Source organism: Alternaria alternata (assembly GCF_001642055.1).
Source record: "Alternaria alternata strain SRC1lrK2f unplaced genomic scaffold CC77scaffold_27, whole genome shotgun sequence".
Classification (NCBI taxonomy): domain Eukaryota; kingdom Fungi; phylum Ascomycota; class Dothideomycetes; order Pleosporales; family Pleosporaceae; genus Alternaria; species Alternaria alternata.
This window is the reverse complement of record NW_017306216.1, coordinates 311,455-330,118: the sequence shown is the minus strand read 5'-3', so window position 1 is coordinate 330,118 and position 18,664 is coordinate 311,455. Positions and strand designations below refer to the sequence as shown.

The following is an 18,664-nucleotide window of genomic DNA, read 5'->3' as shown; positions in this document are numbered from 1 at the left end:
CTCTCTAGGTCTTCGTTCGGGTACTTGCACTGTAGGCAGATTCTCGAAGTTTACAAGCCAGTTCAACATACATGTATTCCTGCACCAAGGATCCTGCACATTCGTGCTGTTGTGTCTCGAGTGATACTACCTTCAGGCACTGGCAATAGTGCCAGCACAGTCACATGTTACGTATACAGGGCCATGTGGGCAAATCGAAGACGATGCTGCTCTGTGGTATCACCGGTAAGCGGCCAAGGCTGATACAAACGTAGAACTGCTTATTGTCTGGATATCTACGACTAAGGGTGCTTCCACAGTGAGGGTTCTTAACCCATCAGCTAAGTCTCAGTAGGGATGGCTGATTTTTCGGTTTCTGCAGCAGTAGCAGTGCTTGATCATAAACCGCTTTTTGTTGGTGCCTATCGAGGTAGATAAGCTACACCCTTTTCATCATCTCCATCACCCCGATCACCTCCATACGATCCATGCCCATACCCTACTCCAGTACTATGCCAGTGTGATCACTACAATTATTGCACCAGAAGCGCTCGGTAGCCCATAGACAGAACTACTATGTAACACTACAAATTGCAACCACATTTCCTCCCCTTCGAGAATGGCATGTTGCAAAGTCCAGCACACGTGTTAATTCTCTCCCATTTGCCATTGACGCAGTGTAGCTACAGATCAATCAGTCAGGTTATCAATTGCATAACAGGTATAAAGTGGCAGTTGAATTGTTACACGGAGCACAAATCAAAGATACCGGGAAGGGTGACTTACAGTATGCTTCAAATTGTTGCTGCATCCGTACCAGCCTTCGTTCGAGCAGGATTCACCTCGATTGCGACTGTTGCCAATCTCGCAGGGGTATTTGGCAGCAAAAGCAGTTGGCAGCAGAGCGCCGCCAAGCATCAATGTGGCCATGACTGTCGTGAAGAACTGCATCTTGGGAAGAGGGAGGAAGCTCGACGGTAGTTGGTATTGAGAGGTTTGATGTGAACGAGGATTTGTGTAGGTATCGTATATGTGAGAGAGTATGGGCTGTCGGACGATGAAGAAACCGAGAAGCAGCTCCATGGCTCTTATATAGATCACTTAGATGCTCTGACCACGAACAGCTAGGTTCCGTGTTGGACAGCCTAGAGGTTTGAACCTGTACACAGCCTTCTTGCGCTCCTTCGCGCGACAGGAATGAAGCAGCTAGTCTTGACCGAGCGGCGTGTGTTTCGCTGTCCCAAACTACCTCTGGGCTGTTCTGATGCATGCAATCGCTGGATGCCTTGATTAATCTCGAGAGGGTGCGAATTGTCCCGCAGAGTGGGGCATACGATGGAAATTTGCAGGACGTTCAAGTCCTTTCAGGCTAGGTAGAGGCTGACAGTAAGTCGTTGGAACGATGAGAAAGGCTCGTACAATGACCTCATGTCTTCTGAGCACTCCTGCTGTCTCAATGGTGAGGTATGCGGAAACACTCTGTAGTGTATAGTTTACAGACAAGTGATATACATGGACTGTTTCTAGAAGTCTGATTGCTAGACCCACTACATAGACTCGTAGCAAAGGATCGTGAAGCTTCCCATAGTACCTTCTGCATTAGCTTGTTAGTTCTGCGATCTGCGGACTGGAACGGCACGAGCGGCAGGATATGGGCTTGATCGATCCCATCCAATTAAAGACAACTACGTCTAACCGCCTCGATCCTTAGCTACATCCTTTGACGTTATGCGAACTTGTGCCAAGGCGAGGCTACCGAGGCGTCCAAGGCGGGCAGCCCAGACATAGCGGTGAGTTCTTCGCATTCGCTACGGAAAGATTACAATGACAACTTCATACAGGGTACAACTGGCAATGAACCCCCTTCTGGTATGGTATGAGTAGTGTGCCTAGCGCTCAAGCCCCCTGCAGGAGGTGCAGTTGGAGCTCATGTTGGCTGTTGGTACAATTGTTGCCAAGGGGCGGCATTCGCATTCGCTTTCTCCTCGTACATTGCTAAGCTTTTGTTCTTTTCACATGATTCTCCGTCAAGCCATCAATATCCGGCGCCTGAATTGAATAGTGACATAAATTTGCTGAAGAGTTGCATACTGACGCGCTATCGTCAAGGAGTACGTTCGATGAATGCCGACAACTATCATGGTGGCGCCCGATGCAATCATGCAGGACGATAAGTACATTGGATTTAAGATGCCAGCTAAAGCGACTGTATTATCAGTATCTGATGAGTCTATCTTGTTACTCTACTCTTCCAGATCTGATCGATGTAAAAGGGGACTTGATGTAGATTCCGCTACAAACCCCAACCTACCGGCGTAGTTACATATTCGGTGCTGAGCGTCGAATGTGCCGGGGCGTGTACATCGCCGAGCGCTCACTCCTCCTCGCCGTCACACGCCTGCAGTAGGCGTGCAGTTTCAAGGTGCCTGAGTAGGGAATACTGCTGGATGTGGTTGGTCTGGTAAGTGATCTGATAGTGCAACTCGCGTCGTTCGAAGTCAAGATCGCTGAGATCAGCGACGAGAAGAAGTGACTGGTGGAGGAGGCGTGGAAAAATGTCGAGGACATGCTGTTGGACGAGGAAAGACAAGTAGACGATGTGGCTCAGGGCATGTCGTTCAACACGTGATTGTCTGACCTGGAGGAAAGAAAAGAGTCATGTAGCTTTGGGTGCGTGGTGGTTTCATTCCATCGTCTCTCCTTCTTCAGATGGTACCAACAAGCCAATCGAGTAGGCTGTTTGCGCAACCATTGTACATAATGGACTCTATACTTATTCCATGATAATCAACTTCTTCACAACGTCCCCGAATGGCACATCTTTCCTGTTGAAGTCGAAACGCCCCACACGCGTAGCAATCTTATCACTACAAGTCACACTTAGAGCAATCATCTCATCGTTGAAGCTTTCACCGATGATAACATATTCGCGTTCCTTTTGAGTGGAGTTGGCCACAGTCGGGGCCCAAAAGATCAGCTGATTTTCGTTCAGCGTGACGTCACTGGGCAAATCTCCAACGCGAACCGTCCAATCCGAACCATCGTACCAGATTTGTCTGTGATCCGATTTTCCGAATAGAGATGCTACTTGAGGGGTACAGATCTGCTCTAGTTGACCACTTCGCCATCGATATACTGCTAGTAGAGATTTGCCATAGCTGAAGACGATTTCGCCTCGCCAGCTCAACCATGACCAGCTGGGTATCGGCAAGCCACAATCCCTCCTCTGATCTGGATTATCTGCCGATGGCACGACGTTCACTACCCATGCCAGGAATTGGCAGAATCTAGAGTATGGAATGCCCCAGAATAACTCGTCGTCAATCGCTGCCATGATACCTGCAAAGGCGTCTACGATGTCGGTCTCGAACGTTAGGTTGCGCCTTGTGTACTCTCCAACGAAAACTTCGTAGTTAGATATATAAAGCCCGAGCGGCTGCTCAGGCTCTAGCCAAGTCGACTTGAAATTGAAATTCGGATGCTCAAAATCGAACTGTTCGAACCACTCGGTACATCTGCACAGCCACTCGACATGAGTTTCAAGGAAAATCAAGCATCGTCCAGATAATAGCAGTTCTTGGTATGTCCATGCTCGAGTCGCCCAAGTGGTTCCTTGAATAGACCGCTGAGACGCGGATAGATACGACTCTACGATCTGATAGCGTCCGAGATCTGCCACCTTGTGGCCTGGTCGAAACGAACCAAGTCCAGGTAGTCCATGGTCGGCATCTTCGCCTGCTGCGGCGATGATCGTAAGCATAGCGTTGCCATATACTGATGTCATTGCAGGTATCTGGATTGCTTTGTCTTGTGGATCGTTCGAGACGATGCAGAGGCTGTCGACCCACAAGTATCTCTTTCCCATCTTCTTTGTCAACGTGACAGCATCTGATATAGTCTTGGGCAATGTTGGTAGCCCTTGATGCCGACAGTATCTTCGAAGACGTCTTGATGTCAGGACGAATTCCTTCGGCCCTCCGCCCCAAACATAGCTTAGTGCGAAGTAATCTACTTCTGCTCTCTCTTGACCGGCAATCGTAACCAGACACATGTTTACAACATCGATCAGCCTCAAAGGCACTGTGATATCAGCCGGCCTTCGGCGGCATCGTGAGTGGCTTGTGACACAAATATGGAGCCATGAATTGAATAGAGCGATGTCGCACTGTGCAGGCCTGTATCTCGCCAGCAAAGTTGGTTCGCTGGCAGCATCTGATGATGGCGCTGCCAAGAAAGCATATCGTCCCCCGAATCCGTTTTTTGAGGAGACATGAAGACACATGTATTTTACATTCCAGCCGGACGTTCATTCTTGGAATCTGTATGGCAGGTTTTGATCTCCATTCATCACGGCCGCGAAGTCGAAAGGTTTAAGAAGCACCTTGCAAGCGCCTTCATGGCGCGAGACAGTTGATTAGGTTGAACCTTCTTGTTCGTGAAACTCCTTGAAAATTGTGGCGATGAAATGACAGAGGGGACACATTTCTTGCCGTGCAACTATCGCTTCCAGAGGTCCAAGGTCAAGTTCGTACGAAGCTAAGAATACATCACCATTGGCAAGGCCCACATCGATCAGCGATCCATTTGGTTCGCGGACGTAGGCCTTCAGATTCTTGTTCTCTCCACCGTAGCAACCAGAGGTATCAAGGAATTCCAGCTCAGTGCAGGGCAGGAACGCTGATAGGTCGATTTGTTGGCAGTTGTCGCATAATTTTGGCACTAAGGATATGGTCGATGTCGTCATCTTGATATGCTGTTCTACAACAGCTTAGTGAGCAAACGATTAAAAACTCGGAAAGATACCGATAGATGGAGTAGGTATGTTGAGCGGGGGGCAAAGGTAGGTCGGAGGCCGCGTGAAACTCGGGTAAAGCTGCATGATGACTGCGTAGAGGGGGCAGTGCAGCAGCCACGAAAGTCCTCCCAAATGCAGGCGTGCTCACGAGAATACGCAGGGCGGCTCAACATGCGACCTCTGCCGAATGAGTTATCGAGTTGCGCAAAAACTATCACTAGCGCGTTTTACTGGAAGAGAGAATGTTTCAGGCTTTATGCGCCTGTCGAACATGCCACTTGAGGAAGATCATGCGGCTCTACAGCCTCGTTGTTGAAGACGGACCTGCACCTGCGCCTACTCATTATCGTGAGGCCGGATGCAATGACCTACCTTCTTCCGCTTCACCGTAAGCATATGTAAGATGTATGTAGCGTGGGAACGATGTCAAAGTAGACTCAATAGCCATGTGGAAGCTGTGACAGGGTCGACGAAATCGAGATCCTGCTCCATGAACCGTGCAGGCACCACTTCCGAAGCGTTCTATCGGCCAGAGTGGCTGCTGGGACGCAAAGGCAATGGCCAGATGCTGATTTCAATATCGCATCCACGTGATTATCCTGAGAGCTATTTAAGAGTGATAGGAGATGCGCGTTTGCGATTGCTGCTCATACAACATGAAAGTTGTGCGGGCGAGGCTTTGTTGAGGGCAAGTGCCATAGTCCGGCGGGGAAGCCGCGGGCGGTTGCGATCAGTGCGAGGCGGGCTAAGAATCTTACTTCCGAATGCGTCCACTACCCACCCGTGTACCTTCTTCGCTCATCCCCACACCTGACTTTTATCATCGTAACACCATGTCGCCGTTGCGCAAGGCCTATCATGGATTAATTTTCTAGACCCAGAGACAATGGCTCGATCCTGTTTGCCCTGATTTTCCTCAGTGGAACGAAGCAGACGACTTCGTCGCAGATTTCGCTGGCGATTACTATGTCTCTTTGTTTACTCACATAACAGTATTGGTCAACTACTTATCTTGATTTAATAGACTTACAGACAATAATTTAGGGTTCTCTAACGATTCGATTTGGCTCTGACCTACTATGGTATCCTGTATCCGATCAAGCTTACAACAGATTAGACTTTGCCCGCAACCACAAAGCCATCGCCGCTTCTATTCCAATCACATACACATTCGTATCCGTCATCGTGAGCTCGAACCTAAGCCACGTCAACGCGTACAGGGTGTAGCATGCACGGATCGGGCGTTTCGCGGTGATCTTCGGCATTATTCGTTCCTACATGTCCGAGATGGACATTCGGAAAAGGACTTAATTGGGAAATGCAGAATTGTTGGCTGCATCTAAAAGAAACGTCGACCAGCTTCAGCACATGAACATGCAGAATATGGCGACTACAACGATTGCAGAACAACAGCTGGAAACTCCGAGCGATACCTGGACTACCTCTCAGCAATCTATGGGAGGTGTCTTGCCTCGGAATATCCATACCACTTTTAATTATTACAAAGACCCCGGAGACGGTACCGAACATGCCCCAAGCCTCGCCGGGAAAAGAGCTACATTTAATCAACCTTCCGTCGACCTCGAGCATGTGGTGACAGACATTACCGGCAGTGTGAATAATTACACCCTAGACAGTCACGGTTTTCAGCTATTTGCACATGCAAGTGAAGAGAGAGATTTCCTTGACGATGAGCGAATCAAAGCAATTTACTACCCTGAAGTCGAGAAATTGGTTCATGCTATGTAAAGTTACCCTCCATATCAAAGTTTCGAGGCTCACGTCAAGCTGTTAGAACTGGGGCCTCGCGTGTCCACATTTTCGATCACACAATCCGTCGACCAAACCCTACTGCTCTTGATCCGGACGATGAACGTCGACCAGTAAAACGAGCACACATTGATCAGTCCGAGAGCGCTGCATTCAACCACGTCAAGCGCCACCTCGGTGAAGATGCTGAACGCCTGTCTCGAAGCCGTTTTCAAATTCTGAATATCTGGCGTCCGATCAAGACCATTTACCGGGACCCATTTGCTGTCTGCAGCTCCCACTCAGTTCGAGACGAGGATATCCTACCAGTCAAATTAGTGTATCCTGATTGGGTTGGCGAGCCGTGCACAATCCTACCAAATCGAAATCATGCCTGGTACTACAAGTATGCGCAAACACCAGATGAAGTCATGATATTCAAGTGTTATGAATGGAAAAAAGATGGTAGAGCCAGGAGAGTACCACACAGCGCGTTTGTGGATGAAGAGATGGCCAACATGGAGCCACGCCAGAGCATCGAGGTTAGGGCGCTTGTATTTTACGAAGATGACACAGAACGGGAATAGTATTTCATTAGACTATTTCACAAGTCGCATGGTGTTCCATTAAATCGTGTCAGCCAGTGATGAGTTGAAGGCCTGTTCAGTACACCAGTTTTGAGCTGGCAGAGTAACACTCGTTCTTGGCAGCGTACTTTCGCGCGTGACCATGGTCGTCGCGCAACGCTCACCGGGGTTGATATGAGCCACTCAGAGCTTATTGAAGCGCCATACATGAAATGCATCCCCATTGGCAGCGTCAACGGCATGTTACTTCAGCACTAGTTTCTAGCCCCGCTTTCAAACCGGCGCACGACTAGGCGGAATTTTAGCGCAAAGATTGTTTCCCGAACAGGTCCTAGGTCCAAGGGACATACGATCGGTCGTATTCCTATTTCGTACAATACCCGAAGAAGGCATATGGCCCTCTCAGTCCCGTAACTAATGCTTCTGAGAGACCTTTCTAGGCCGGCCTAGTGATATGTGGTTGTGTATAAGGCTGGGTAATATAGCAATTCGTCATCGTTATCTAGGACTACCACTACCTTGTTGTGGCAATGGGACAGATGTATACAGTGTCAAGCGCCATTTTGATCTTGGTACAGCAAATCTCTTCTATTCCTCTACTTCTATGCATGCTGACATGCTTGAAAGTTCATAGGGTATATCGTATCCCAGCTTGTATACAACATTTTCTTCCATCCACTAGCCCAATTCCCTGGCCCGTTCCTTGCTCGATCGACATTGGTAAGCGTAGCAGTCAATTTCAAAGCCCACTTGATTGATCTCACTAGCTATGGCGCATGTACCACTCCATGCGCGGTCACTTCCACCTCGTCGTTCAAAAACAACATGAGCGATATGGTCAGTCTACTCAAAAACTGTATCATGTTGGCTGAAACTAATCTTCACCAGGTAGCGTATTTCGCGTCTCACCCAACGAACTGTCCTTCTCATCCTTCCGGTCGTGGAAGGACATATATGGCCACGCCACATCCGGGAAACCAATCTTGATCAAAAGCGAGTTTTATGATATGTACGGTGCCGCGTTTGAATCACTCTGCATCGGTAGCGAACGTGATCCCACAAATCATTCGCGAATGAAAAAGTCTTTGTCCGCAGCGTTCTCGACGAAAGCACTAGCGGAACAAGAAAACATCATACAGCGCTGTGTTGATCAGTTTGTATCGCGGATTGGAACAGATGGAGCAAGTGAACAAGGGTTAGATATGACGAAATGGTTTGAGATGATCTCTTTTGACATCTTGGGCGAGATGGCATTTGGGGAGAGTTTTGGGTGTGTCGAGAACGGTATGGAGCTTATCCCCACACTACGTTTGAACGAGTCTAACTGAACCAAGGAAGGAGCAGCGCATGGTCAGATATGATTGTTCAGCATCTTTTCTATATTACAGTGCTAGATAATCTCCGAAGGATACCATTGTGCGCAGCGCTAGGCAAGATATTGTTGCCACGGATGACGGTCGAAGTGCGTGATCGTCATGCAAAATATAGCAGAGAAAAGGTAGCGAGGTGAGCGCTCAGATCTCTGTCGGTACGCGTAATGGGCAAAGTATCTAACGGGATATAAAGGAGACTGAATAGTGAAAGTGATCGCCATGACTTTCTGACAAACATTTCGGAGAAAGTCAAGGCTGGCGAATTGTCTCAAGAGGAGATGACGGCACATGCGTCTACTTTGATGTAAGTGAAGTCATTGTAAAAGCGTTTTCGAATCACTTCTGAAGCGGATCTCAGAATTGCAGGAGGTGAGACCATTGCCACCTTCTTCGCGGGAGTAACGTACTTTCTACTCAAGAACCCCGAAGCCTATCAAAAACTTCGAGATGAAATCAGGACGAATTTTACATCTGTCGACAGCATCACTGCTACATTGGCAATGCAACTTCCTTACCTACAAGCCGTGATCTCAGAAGGACTACGAGTCTATCAACCGGGGTCACAGGGCTTCCCAAGGCTTTCTCCAGGGGCGATAATCGATGGTCATTGGGTTCCGAAAGGGGTGAGTTAACTGTTCTGAGATGTTATACCAGGCAGCTAATCAAGGAGTGATAGACGGAAGTATATACAAGCGCATGGACAGTTCTGCACGACGAGAAGAACTTTCATGAACCATACACATTCAAACCCGAAAGATGGCTAGATACTGGCTGTTCGGATAATTTGAGTGCAAGCCAGCCTTTTTCTCTCGGTCCTAGAGCTTGTCTCGGGAAGAAGTAAGTTTGATAGTGCCGAGTTCAAAAACGGTTACGGTGCTGTTGAGCTAACAAGGTTTAGCTTTGCGTATTTTGAGATGAGTTTGATCCTAGCGAAGATGCACTTCCAATGCGATTTGGAACTTGTTGATCCTTCATTAGATTGGTTAGAAGACAGCTATTTGCATGTTATGTGGTGGAAGCCAGCACTATACATCAGGTTTAAGACAGCAAAGCTGGAATATAGAGTATAGTTCGTGGCCAACGCACCTAACGGCTTCTTTTACAAAGGCTTTCGTAGTTGGATGTACAGTGTCGTGTCTTACTAGCAGTTTCCAGTCCACAGCAGTTTCTAGCACACACGCAAGGACTGTACTAGAACGCTCATGAATCAAGTATAGGGGCACATAGTGTAAGCAGTACCTCATCCTGGAAGTGGTGAGCATCTCGAATATTGATCGTATGTAGAGGCTTGTCTCTAGTAGTCTCATTCGATATGCAGAATGCCAACCGTCTCGCTTAAGGCTCTATGTAATTCCTGGACCCTCACAACCACAGGCCTCAATTTGGCTTGGTGCTTGTTCCCCTGCGATCCTTGCGATTTGTCACTCAGAATCTTCGTCAATGCTGCCAATCGCTTGATCTGCAAGATGATCAAGAAGCCGAAGATATCGCATCTCTCTTGCATGGTATCTATTCGATATCCATCTAACAAAAACACATCTTGGTTGTGAGTTTGAGATTCAATTCTTCTCGATGAATCCTTCCAAGTCGAGGACACAGAAAGCAGAGTATCCTCCCAAATTCTTGAGATGTCTTCTAGTATTCCCATCCATTTCTCAAGAAGCAGAATGGAAAAGGTTGTGGCTCTTGAGTCGTACCAGCAATTCCTACACTGGAATTTCGATCCGCATTGCGCATAGGTGTTTTTCACAAAATATAACGATTGCTCTGCAGTACTGAGATCGTGCACCTTGTGCTGATTCTGAGCTTGCTCCAGTGCCCCAAGGATAAGATCTATGCATCCACATTCGGTAGATTCTTGGATATTCAAATTGGGCTTCGTAGTAGCGCTCTTACGACCTCGGTCGCATGGTTGCATCGCTGGGATTAACCCAGGAAATCTTTCTCTCGATGCAGAGAGGACGTGATCTCTACCCTCGGCAGTTTGCGGCGTAATTTCCATCGGGAAAAGACATCGAGCGTTGACACTGACTGCCTGCTCGCCGAATGTGACGGAACTGATGTTCCAATCTGTTTCATCTGTCTGCAGTCAGTATCGCCTTGATTACTGCTTAAATACATGACAGAATGACCTGGTGGATAGGATGTAGGATGAGATGGACCTTACCTGCAAATGTCTCAGTGTTCATGCCATCGTCACATGCGGTAGCTCGAGTTCCGGGAGAGTCACTTGGGGACAAAGTGTCATCAGAAAATGAGTCCGCAGTTACATCCAAAGTATCAAGGTCAAGGATTGGATAACCCGAATCGTAGGTTGGTATATCTGATATGATTGAGTCCAGGAAGGTGGGATCGGAAGAAGTAGGAGGCGTTATAACGGTTACTGTGTTCGAAGGCACGTGAGATTGTACTCTGCAGCCTTCTTGGCCCACTGGATCACTTTCCTGTATCCCTGTATCGGAATCAGGAGGGGTGATTGCGATAGTGTTTCTAGACTTGTCGTGCTCCAGCGCTGTCTTTGACGCAAAATCCCTCTGGGAAATGATTTCACCGTGATTTTTAGGTACGCCCTCCACTCTCTGCGAACTGACTTTATCACTCGTCTTTGCTGCGGCAATTGATCGACATAGGGAAACCCTTCTATTTTTCTGCCGTTGCGCCTGAGGAGAAGCAGAATATGTGCAAGTGACGTTGAGATCTCGGCACCGATCACACCCAAATCTGTGGGCGGAGCATTTTAACTGGACCGCCAAAATCAATTATAAGTCATGTCCTCATTGTATTACCCAAAATTGACAAATCATAGAATTCTCTGGGTCGGCTTACCTTCTTTGCACGACATCTATCGCAAGCAAAATGGTGGAGTTGACTACCAGACACGGGTGGTAAGCTCGTGTTCGATATGCAAACAATTCCGCCATCTCGTGCTTCTTTTCGGAACGTGGCAAACATGACCTAGTGACTACGTAGAAGGAATGGTCAAGGGTTTTTCGGGGTGCCCATTTACTTTATGTCATGCGAGTGAAATCAATCTTCCAGCAGGGCCATCTTTACATCGCTCATCTCTTGTAAGATGCACGGAGGTTCTGGAAGTTGATAACACACCGCTTTCGATCAGCGGTGTGTTAGCGCAACGCCATCTTGTAAGATCTAAAATGAGCATTCAGGCGGCTTTGGTCTTGGCATACAGACTAGGGACCCAGACCCTGCTAAACGGGTAGCTAAGGCCCGTGTGGACGGCGCTCGGCGCTACCTTAATTTCCTCACCGGCTCTGTGTTCTGCTTCTGTTTCTCTACGCAACGTCTTGTGACCCATTAGATATCGTAAATAGTTACCATTGTCGCTTCTAGTAAGTACTTAAGACGTGCTCGTAGCATCTAGCTGCACATACTGTCATTCTAGTGCTAATGGTCACTCATGTGTGTTCAATCCCGGGGCTCATGGTGAAATCGGACCGCTGTTCCAAACGGCCCTTCCACTGCGTAAGATTTACCCTTCCTATCTTGTGACTACTTCGAGCAATCCTCCATGCATCTTCATTCGGCGAAGGGGGATAGCCGTACGTGCTTATGACTAGTATGGGCTCGCTCAATACAGTATGCATGTAGCAACATTCTAAGCGGGTGCAAACATAGAAAATCGAAAAAGAAAGTTCAATGCTTATGTAAAGCACGGGTACAAAACGAGAATGCTAAATTTACTATAGTAACTATGCTCAAGCAGTTCGTCGCAATAAGCCTCATGTGTGCTAATATCTTCGGAGTCATCTCGCGATAATATGCTTTCGAAGACCTATTGAACCTACTGTCGGACATCATTCTCAATATACTGCGTAAACCAAGCTTGAATGTAATTGTAGTGGAGAGATCATAAACGTACACTAGCGTTGAAGCCGACGGTAGTAAACTTAAAATGGAATGAGGCGAAGCGAAGGTCTAGACTTCTTTGTAGATCGATGGAAGTTACCGGAATCATACCGGGCGAGTCCAATCTCGTGTCGGCAAAATGCTGGTCTAGGTAGACGTTTGTAGCGGTCGAATTGCGGCTATGTCAAAAATGGAATTCTTCCGGCTGATGGAGCTTAACAGTGAAGAAGCTCGTGAGTGCAATCGTGGAGTAATCATATCAACGAAGTTGCGAACAAACGACAGATATGGCCAGCCCCGATGTACTGAGCGACGCCACCAAGAAAGATGTGGCGCTTGGTGTCATATCCCTACGGTCGTTAATAAACGGAGACTCAAGCACGGAAGCCATGTTATTGAAAGCATGCACTGATCTAGGATTCTTCTATCTTGATTGCGTGGACGGGTGCTCCGGTGAAATCTTGGAGGATGTTCAGGCAATGTATTCCCTGGCTAAGAATTTCTATGACCTGCCACAAGGAGCGAAGTCTGAGTGGCTGGTGGATAGAGATCATGACGAGCATTTGGTCATGGGGTAAGACTAGAGGACTGCGAAGCCCCAGTACAGATGTTCGAGGAGCTGACGTGATGTTTTTGATCAATTAGGTATAAGCCTGCAGGTCACGGGAATGGCCCTATCGAAGGTGTCAAGGACGGTTTCGAGGGGCTAATGGTAATGCCGCGAGGACTGTTGCAGCTTTACATGCTGACGTGAACATCGTAGCTTTTTGAGCATCCCATCTCCAAGATAGATGATCCTGCATCATTTCCAGGTCCTGAGGTCATTGCTCACCAGCTCAATCCACTCAAAAAGGCGATTGCGACCTTCCGTGGTATCAGCGTCTTACTTTTGGAAAGAATCTCTGCAGCGTTAGACTTGGACCCGTCAAAAGCTTTCCAGGGATATCATCGCGAAGGCGCTGTCTGTCCAACAGCTCTTGGACTGCTGAAGTACACGATTGCTGCGGAAGAGCCCAAGAAGATCGGCCAAATTGCCCACACAGATGCCGGTAGCCTTTCAATTGTGTTCACAGAGGTTGCCGGTCTCCAGGTTCTGAAACCAGACGAAGATGACTGGTTTTACATCGCTCCAAAGCCTGGACACGCTGTTGTAAATGTTGGCGATGCGCTCCGTTTCATATCGGGTGGAGTTCTGGAGTCCAGTCTCCATCGAATTATTCCCCACAAAGACGAAAGATTTCGGCACAAGTACTCAATCGTGTACTTACTGAGACCGGAGATGGATGCAGAGTTCATTGATGGTGAAGGGCGAATGTGGAAAGGCTTAGAATGGTAAGCTGTGCCATTGTTGTGCGGATCCAGATTCTGACACGAGATGTAGGACAAACAAAAAGCATGCTGTGTTTCGTGCTCCAGCAGTAGAACAAGCTCAGGGAACTTATCTTACCGGTAGGGATGGGTACGTTGGATACTGGGATCCGGAGAAGGATCAGGAAAATGTGATATCTTAGGAACCTTTTCTATTGGCGAAATATGATTCTGATATACACCATACAGTACAAAATCTTCGTGAATCCATCGCTATCTAACTCTTGTCGGCACGGGATTTGATTGCAACCCTCATCTCTGGCTTCTGCCATAGTGTATGCATCTCAGATTGGGCATGCCAGTCTAATTGAGGGTCCAGCAACTTCAAATCATACTTGAAGTATAACTTTGCCAGGATTGTTCTGAGTTCCAGCCAAGCAAGACTAGCAATAAGGTTTTAGTGATCGAAAGCAACATGAAGAGTTAGAAAGCTAGCGACGTACCTTTTTCCCAAGCAACTTCGTGTGCCCAGCGAAAATGGCTGGCTTGCTCCCAGAGTATCCTCTCCATCTTTCCTCAACCATCGTTCTGGGTCAAACTTCCATGGATTGAGAAAGTTCTGAGACGACATTGAAGCCGCGAATGGGTTTGTAGAGACGATGGTCTGCGGCACCTTATAGTCAGCAAGAATGCTTAAGAAAACAGCTGCCTCTACTACTTCAAGCTCACTTACACCCTCTTGAATGAAATGTCCGTCAACTACATCACCTCCTTGAGGAACAACTCTTGGGAGAGGAAAAGGCAGTGGCGGATATACTCTCATCCCTTCAAGTATGACTGCATTCAAGTATAGCAGGCTTGTTGTCGATGTTCCATTGATCTCCTGGTAAAAGTTGAAAGCCTCACGGATTTCTGTCTGCAACCTCAATCCTATCTCTGGAAACTTTAATAAATGATAGGTTATACAAGCCAAAGCTGTTGCAGTCGTCTCGCTTCCTGCAATACTATTCCTCGTTAGTCTCAATAGACTAAATGGGGATAAGACTTACACAAAGTCTGAGGCATGTGCTGCTAACTGAACATCTGAAATGCCGTCGTTGTCGCGACCTTGCAGCATTTTAGTCAAAAAGTCTTTTCGCGTGCTGCTTTGTTCGATCCTCCTGACATGCATAAGCCATGAGACGTGATCAATTTGACTCTGAAACCCTTACCTTCTAATCAGGTCCATTGCATATTGCTCGTGCTTCCGAGTGTCCTTGATGAGCTGCTTTAGCAGTCCTGAGAAGGCTTTCTGGGCAAAGTATCCAAGCCAAGGAAATCGCTTGAAAGTGTCGGCTAATGCACCCAATCTCAGGCTTTTCACAATGATGGATACCCAGAAATGCTCAGATCCTACAACCATTTAGGTCAGACACTGTACGATGTCTCAGGGCATTAAGAGGAGAGCTTACCAGAACTGATACCACCGAAAGACTCACCAAATGCTAAGCTTCCAATGATATCGAAAGTGGCAAGATTGAACCACATGACGATATCTACACCGTCAATCGAGGAGCCTTTCTCCCCAATTCGGGTGATAAAATGGTCGATGTTGTCGCTAATGAGACTCTCTTGCTCCCTCAAATATTGGTCTGAGAAGACGTCACGCAGGTAGCTTCTCATTTTGTCATGCTTATGTGGATCACGCTCGCTGACAATGGAATGAGCTTCTGCGGCAAAATTCCCGCCATCATAGAAGTCGCTCTTGATGAATGGCTTATGGCCAACCCGTTTTGCATAAATGTCTTTCCATGACTTGTACGTATTGAAAGACAGCTCGTTTGGGGCGACTCTCACAACTGGGCCGTGTTTTTGGTGGAGCTTATTAATCTCGTATGGTTGTCGTCCGCCCAGAAACATGCGACAATGTGAGAACTACAACTGGTTACACGTGTACTCTGAACACAGCGTGGTTGAAGTACGTTACTAAATTTGGCCGTCCATGGGCCTGGAAATCGGGACAGTGGATGCCTTCGAATCTGGGAAAGCTTCACAAAGAACGCAAAGATACACGTCTAATCACGCATTAGCAATTCGCCTTGCTAGATGTGACAGACGAAATCTCACTATGGCGATAAGTGAACTGATCTTCAATACGGAGAGGCAAGCATCATTGCAGACATCGAACGATAGAGAGGGCCACGGATTGGTAGATATTGCCGTTGCGTTCATAGTGGAGCAAGGATTATGAAGCGGTCTGGATGAATTTTCTGTCGGAAATGTTGGTGTTAAGTGCTAGAGGATTCGTGTGCAGTTCCAAAAAAGGTAAGACTCCGAGACCAATCGGCCACCTCGCAGGGCTTATGTCAACAATCGGTGTAACAGCGGCAAGATCTATATACGAAACTATAAAGAATAAACAATCAGTTATGAATAACTGGATTATCATTATTTGCAATAAGATTGTAACCGGAATAACAGAGTGGAAATCAATGACGTCGCTGAAAATCGAAGAAGGAGACATACCGCAGCTTGAGGGAACAGTCGCTATCATCTCAGGTGGGTAATCCCCAGTGACCTTCATAGAGGAGTAATTTCTGACGCTGTTAGGAAGGCGCTTCGAGTGGAATTGGCCTCGCTACGGCAAAACTGCTGGCAACGAAGGGCGCGACAGTCTACAACCTTGATATCGACAAACCGGAAGAGACAACTCCTAGAGTTACATACATAAGATGTGACATATCTAGTTGGGCAGATCTACTTGCTGCATTCGCGACTACAGGACCACCACACATTGCTGTCGCTAATGCAGGCATCGATGAAGATGGGACATATATGACCGATTCTTATGACGATCATGGCAATTTACTCGAACCGTCGTACAAAGTCATTGACGTCAATCTTCGAGGAACCCTCAACTTCATCAAAATATCTCTCCATTTGATGAAAAAGAATGCAATTGCTGGTAGCATTGTCATCACTTCGAGTGCCACTGCCTATCTACCCGAGCAGACGTTGCCAGTATACAGTGGAACAAAAGCAGCTGTAAGTAAAGAGAGCATTTGCAAACCCAAAGAAGACATTGAACGCTGAGACATCGGCCCTGTAGTCAATCAACTACATGCGCGCTATGCGATCGCTCCTTCGCGATTCCAACATCACGATCAATGCTGTTGTTCCGGCAGCCACTATTACAAAATTACTACCAATGGACCTAGCCGGCCCGATACTAGCTGCAGGACTACCCGTTAGCACAGCAGAGTTTGTAGCATTAGCAGTCGCATACTCTGCTGTTGCGCAAGAGCCACGTAAAGTGCAAGGTTATGGGAAGGATGAATGTGAATGGATACAGCGATCTGGAAGGTGGAACGGAAGAACCATTCTCACTTTGGGACACTCTTTTACTGAGCTTGAAGAGAATTTGAGTGACTGTCGAGGTCTTTGGTTCGGACATGAAAATCTGGAGAAGACCAAGATGCAGCAGGCCGCTACAGATTTTCGCGACGTGCTACGGGGATGATTTTAAGTTGGAAATCTTAGTTCAAGGTAGAGCTTTCTGACACCCAAACAATTAAAGTTACCTGACACCGATCAACACATACTCAATAAAGAAATGTGAGGCGTCGATGTACTTTTCTGGGACTTCTTAACACGGCAACGCGCCTCGCAACACTTCCTATTCAGGCTAGCGCATCCCCAAATGAAGGCCCCGATCTCTTCACTACTTATACACCACTTTCATTGCTGTTCGATACCTGCCTAATTGTAATAGTACAGCCTTATTCTTTTCTCTTTAGCCGAAGATGACCATCTATGGCGCCACGATCCCGTCGTCCACCGCGGACTTTGTCAGAAACGAGGTCCCGCAGACAATCTTCCGAGCCCAAATCCACAGAAACGAGCAAGAAGTGACGGCCGAAGTCAATGACTATTTCCTAAAACACTGGCCGTTTGAGAATGAGAAAGCAAGGATGAAGTTCATTGCTGTGGGATTTTCGCGTGTGACATGCTACTACTTTCCGCTAGCATTGGACGATAGGATAGCTCTCGCCTGTCGCTTGATAACCCTGCTGTTTCTTATCGATGGTATGCATACCTCTATCTTGCACCACGACGTTGCTCAATCAGGAACACTGATACATAGAGTGATTGCAGACCAGCTCGAGTTCATGTCATTAGAAGAAGGGTCCGCGTACAACGAACGTCTGATCGCCATTTCACGAGGAACAACGCGACCAGACTATAGTGTTCCTGTGGAATGGATTACATATGACTTGTGGAACGACATGTGCGCCTGCGATATCGAGTTAGCGGATGATATGAAAGAGCCGGTCTTCACATTCATGAGAGCGCAGGTTGACACGAAGCGCCTATGTGTAAAAGCCTTAGGAGAATATCTGGAATATAGAGAGAGAGACGTGGGTCAAGGGTAAGTCAGTGTTTGCCACTTCAAGGTCTCACTGTTTCGAGCATTACTAATGTTCGCAGGTTGCTCTCTGGTCTGATTCGATTCACAATGAGATTGAGACTTGACCAACAAGATTTGTATTCCATCAAGGAAATAGAAACAAATTGCTCAAAACACATCTCCGTTGTGAACGATATCTACAGTTGGGACAAGGAGCTGAAAGCATCCAAAGTCGGGCACAAAGAAGGTGCTGTGCTCTGCTCCGCCGTTTCTGTGCTATCGGCAGAGATGGCGCTGAGCATACCGTCAACGAAGAGAGTCCTGTGGGTCATGTGCCGGGAATGGGAATTGCAACACAAGCAACTTGTTGTGAACAGGCTGACCTCTGGCCAATCTTGTAGCTATGACTTGCAGATGTTTATGAAGGGTCTAGAATTTCAAATGAGTGGGAATGAAGTGTGGAGCTCGACGACTTCGAGGTACCATCCTGTACAGATGTAGTCTTTACTTAGATTTTGAGCATTTAATAGTACACAATACCATAGAACAATTGACCACTCATTATGCACGCCCCCTACGGTACCTGAGCAACTTCCAAGTTTAAATTCAGATAGCCATC

General features: G+C 47.3%; 8 protein-coding genes across 8 annotated transcripts; 5 read left to right on the top strand and 3 right to left on the bottom strand.

The window, feature by feature from the left end:
• Window positions 1-1,526: 1,526 nt before the first annotated feature.
• On the bottom strand, window positions 1,527-4,030 carry CC77DRAFT_1066422 (HET-domain-containing protein; the record flags this gene model as incomplete). Its single annotated transcript, XM_018528899.1, has 2 exons — window positions 1,527-1,573; window positions 2,860-4,030. 2 exons carry the CDS (start codon window positions 4,028-4,030, stop codon window positions 1,527-1,529), a joined length of 1,218 nt encoding a protein of 405 aa, XP_018380619.1.
• A 2,199-nt stretch (window positions 4,031-6,229) lies between these two features.
• CC77DRAFT_947369 (hypothetical protein) lies at window positions 6,230-7,110 on the top strand (the record flags this gene model as incomplete). Its single annotated transcript, XM_018535137.1, has 2 exons — window positions 6,230-6,519; window positions 6,570-7,110. The coding sequence occupies 2 exons, from the start codon at window positions 6,230-6,232 to the stop codon at window positions 7,108-7,110; spliced, it is 831 nt and encodes a 276-aa protein (XP_018380618.1).
• A 338-nt stretch (window positions 7,111-7,448) lies between these two features.
• On the top strand, window positions 7,449-9,685 carry CC77DRAFT_1080529 (putative cytochrome P450). The gene is made up of 9 exons (XM_018529324.1): window positions 7,449-7,682; window positions 7,745-7,830; window positions 7,878-7,947; window positions 7,999-8,394; window positions 8,445-8,616; window positions 8,677-8,787; window positions 8,842-9,106; window positions 9,160-9,320; window positions 9,382-9,685. The coding sequence occupies exons 1-9, from the start codon at window positions 7,565-7,567 to the stop codon at window positions 9,551-9,553; spliced, it is 1,551 nt and encodes a 516-aa protein (XP_018380617.1). The 5' UTR covers window positions 7,449-7,564; the 3' UTR covers window positions 9,554-9,685.
• A 1,301-nt stretch (window positions 9,686-10,986) lies between these two features.
• Window positions 10,987-11,447, bottom strand: CC77DRAFT_1054390 (hypothetical protein; the record flags this gene model as incomplete). The annotated part of the gene is made up of 2 exons (XM_018527790.1): window positions 11,310-11,447; window positions 10,987-11,224 (listed from the first exon to the last, which is right to left on the bottom strand). Coding segments are annotated over exons 1-2 (363 nt in total), but the record flags the coding sequence as incomplete, so codon positions are not given.
• A 1,179-nt stretch (window positions 11,448-12,626) lies between these two features.
• CC77DRAFT_1080521 (gibberellin 20-oxidase) lies at window positions 12,627-13,861 on the top strand (the record flags this gene model as incomplete). The annotated part of the gene is made up of 4 exons (XM_018529323.1): window positions 12,627-12,831; window positions 13,003-13,033; window positions 13,114-13,682; window positions 13,732-13,861. The coding sequence occupies exons 1-4, from the start codon at window positions 12,638-12,640 to the stop codon at window positions 13,859-13,861; spliced, it is 924 nt and encodes a 307-aa protein (XP_018380615.1). The 5' UTR covers window positions 12,627-12,637.
• Window positions 13,862-13,931: 70 nt separating this feature from the next.
• Window positions 13,932-15,869, bottom strand: CC77DRAFT_1080516 (benzoate 4-monooxygenase cytochrome P450; the record flags this gene model as incomplete). The annotated part of the gene is made up of 8 exons (XM_018529322.1): window positions 13,932-14,101; window positions 14,162-14,322; window positions 14,392-14,662; window positions 14,708-14,818; window positions 14,870-15,050; window positions 15,110-15,572; window positions 15,620-15,676; window positions 15,765-15,869. 8 exons carry the CDS (start codon window positions 15,867-15,869, stop codon window positions 13,936-13,938), a joined length of 1,515 nt encoding a protein of 504 aa, XP_018380614.1. The 3' UTR covers window positions 13,932-13,935.
• A 237-nt stretch (window positions 15,870-16,106) lies between these two features.
• Window positions 16,107-17,157, top strand: CC77DRAFT_1054388 (NAD(P)-binding protein; the record flags this gene model as incomplete). Its single annotated transcript, XM_018527789.1, has 3 exons — window positions 16,107-16,196; window positions 16,252-16,682; window positions 16,747-17,157. Exons 1-3 carry the CDS (start codon window positions 16,130-16,132, stop codon window positions 17,155-17,157), a joined length of 909 nt encoding a protein of 302 aa, XP_018380613.1. The 5' UTR covers window positions 16,107-16,129.
• A 246-nt stretch (window positions 17,158-17,403) lies between these two features.
• Window positions 17,404-18,546, top strand: CC77DRAFT_1080498 (aristolochene synthase; the record flags this gene model as incomplete). Its single annotated transcript, XM_018529321.1, has 3 exons — window positions 17,404-17,723; window positions 17,793-18,066; window positions 18,126-18,546. Exons 1-3 carry the CDS (start codon window positions 17,441-17,443, stop codon window positions 18,544-18,546), a joined length of 978 nt encoding a protein of 325 aa, XP_018380612.1. The 5' UTR covers window positions 17,404-17,440.
• Window positions 18,547-18,664: the final 118 nt, after the last annotated feature.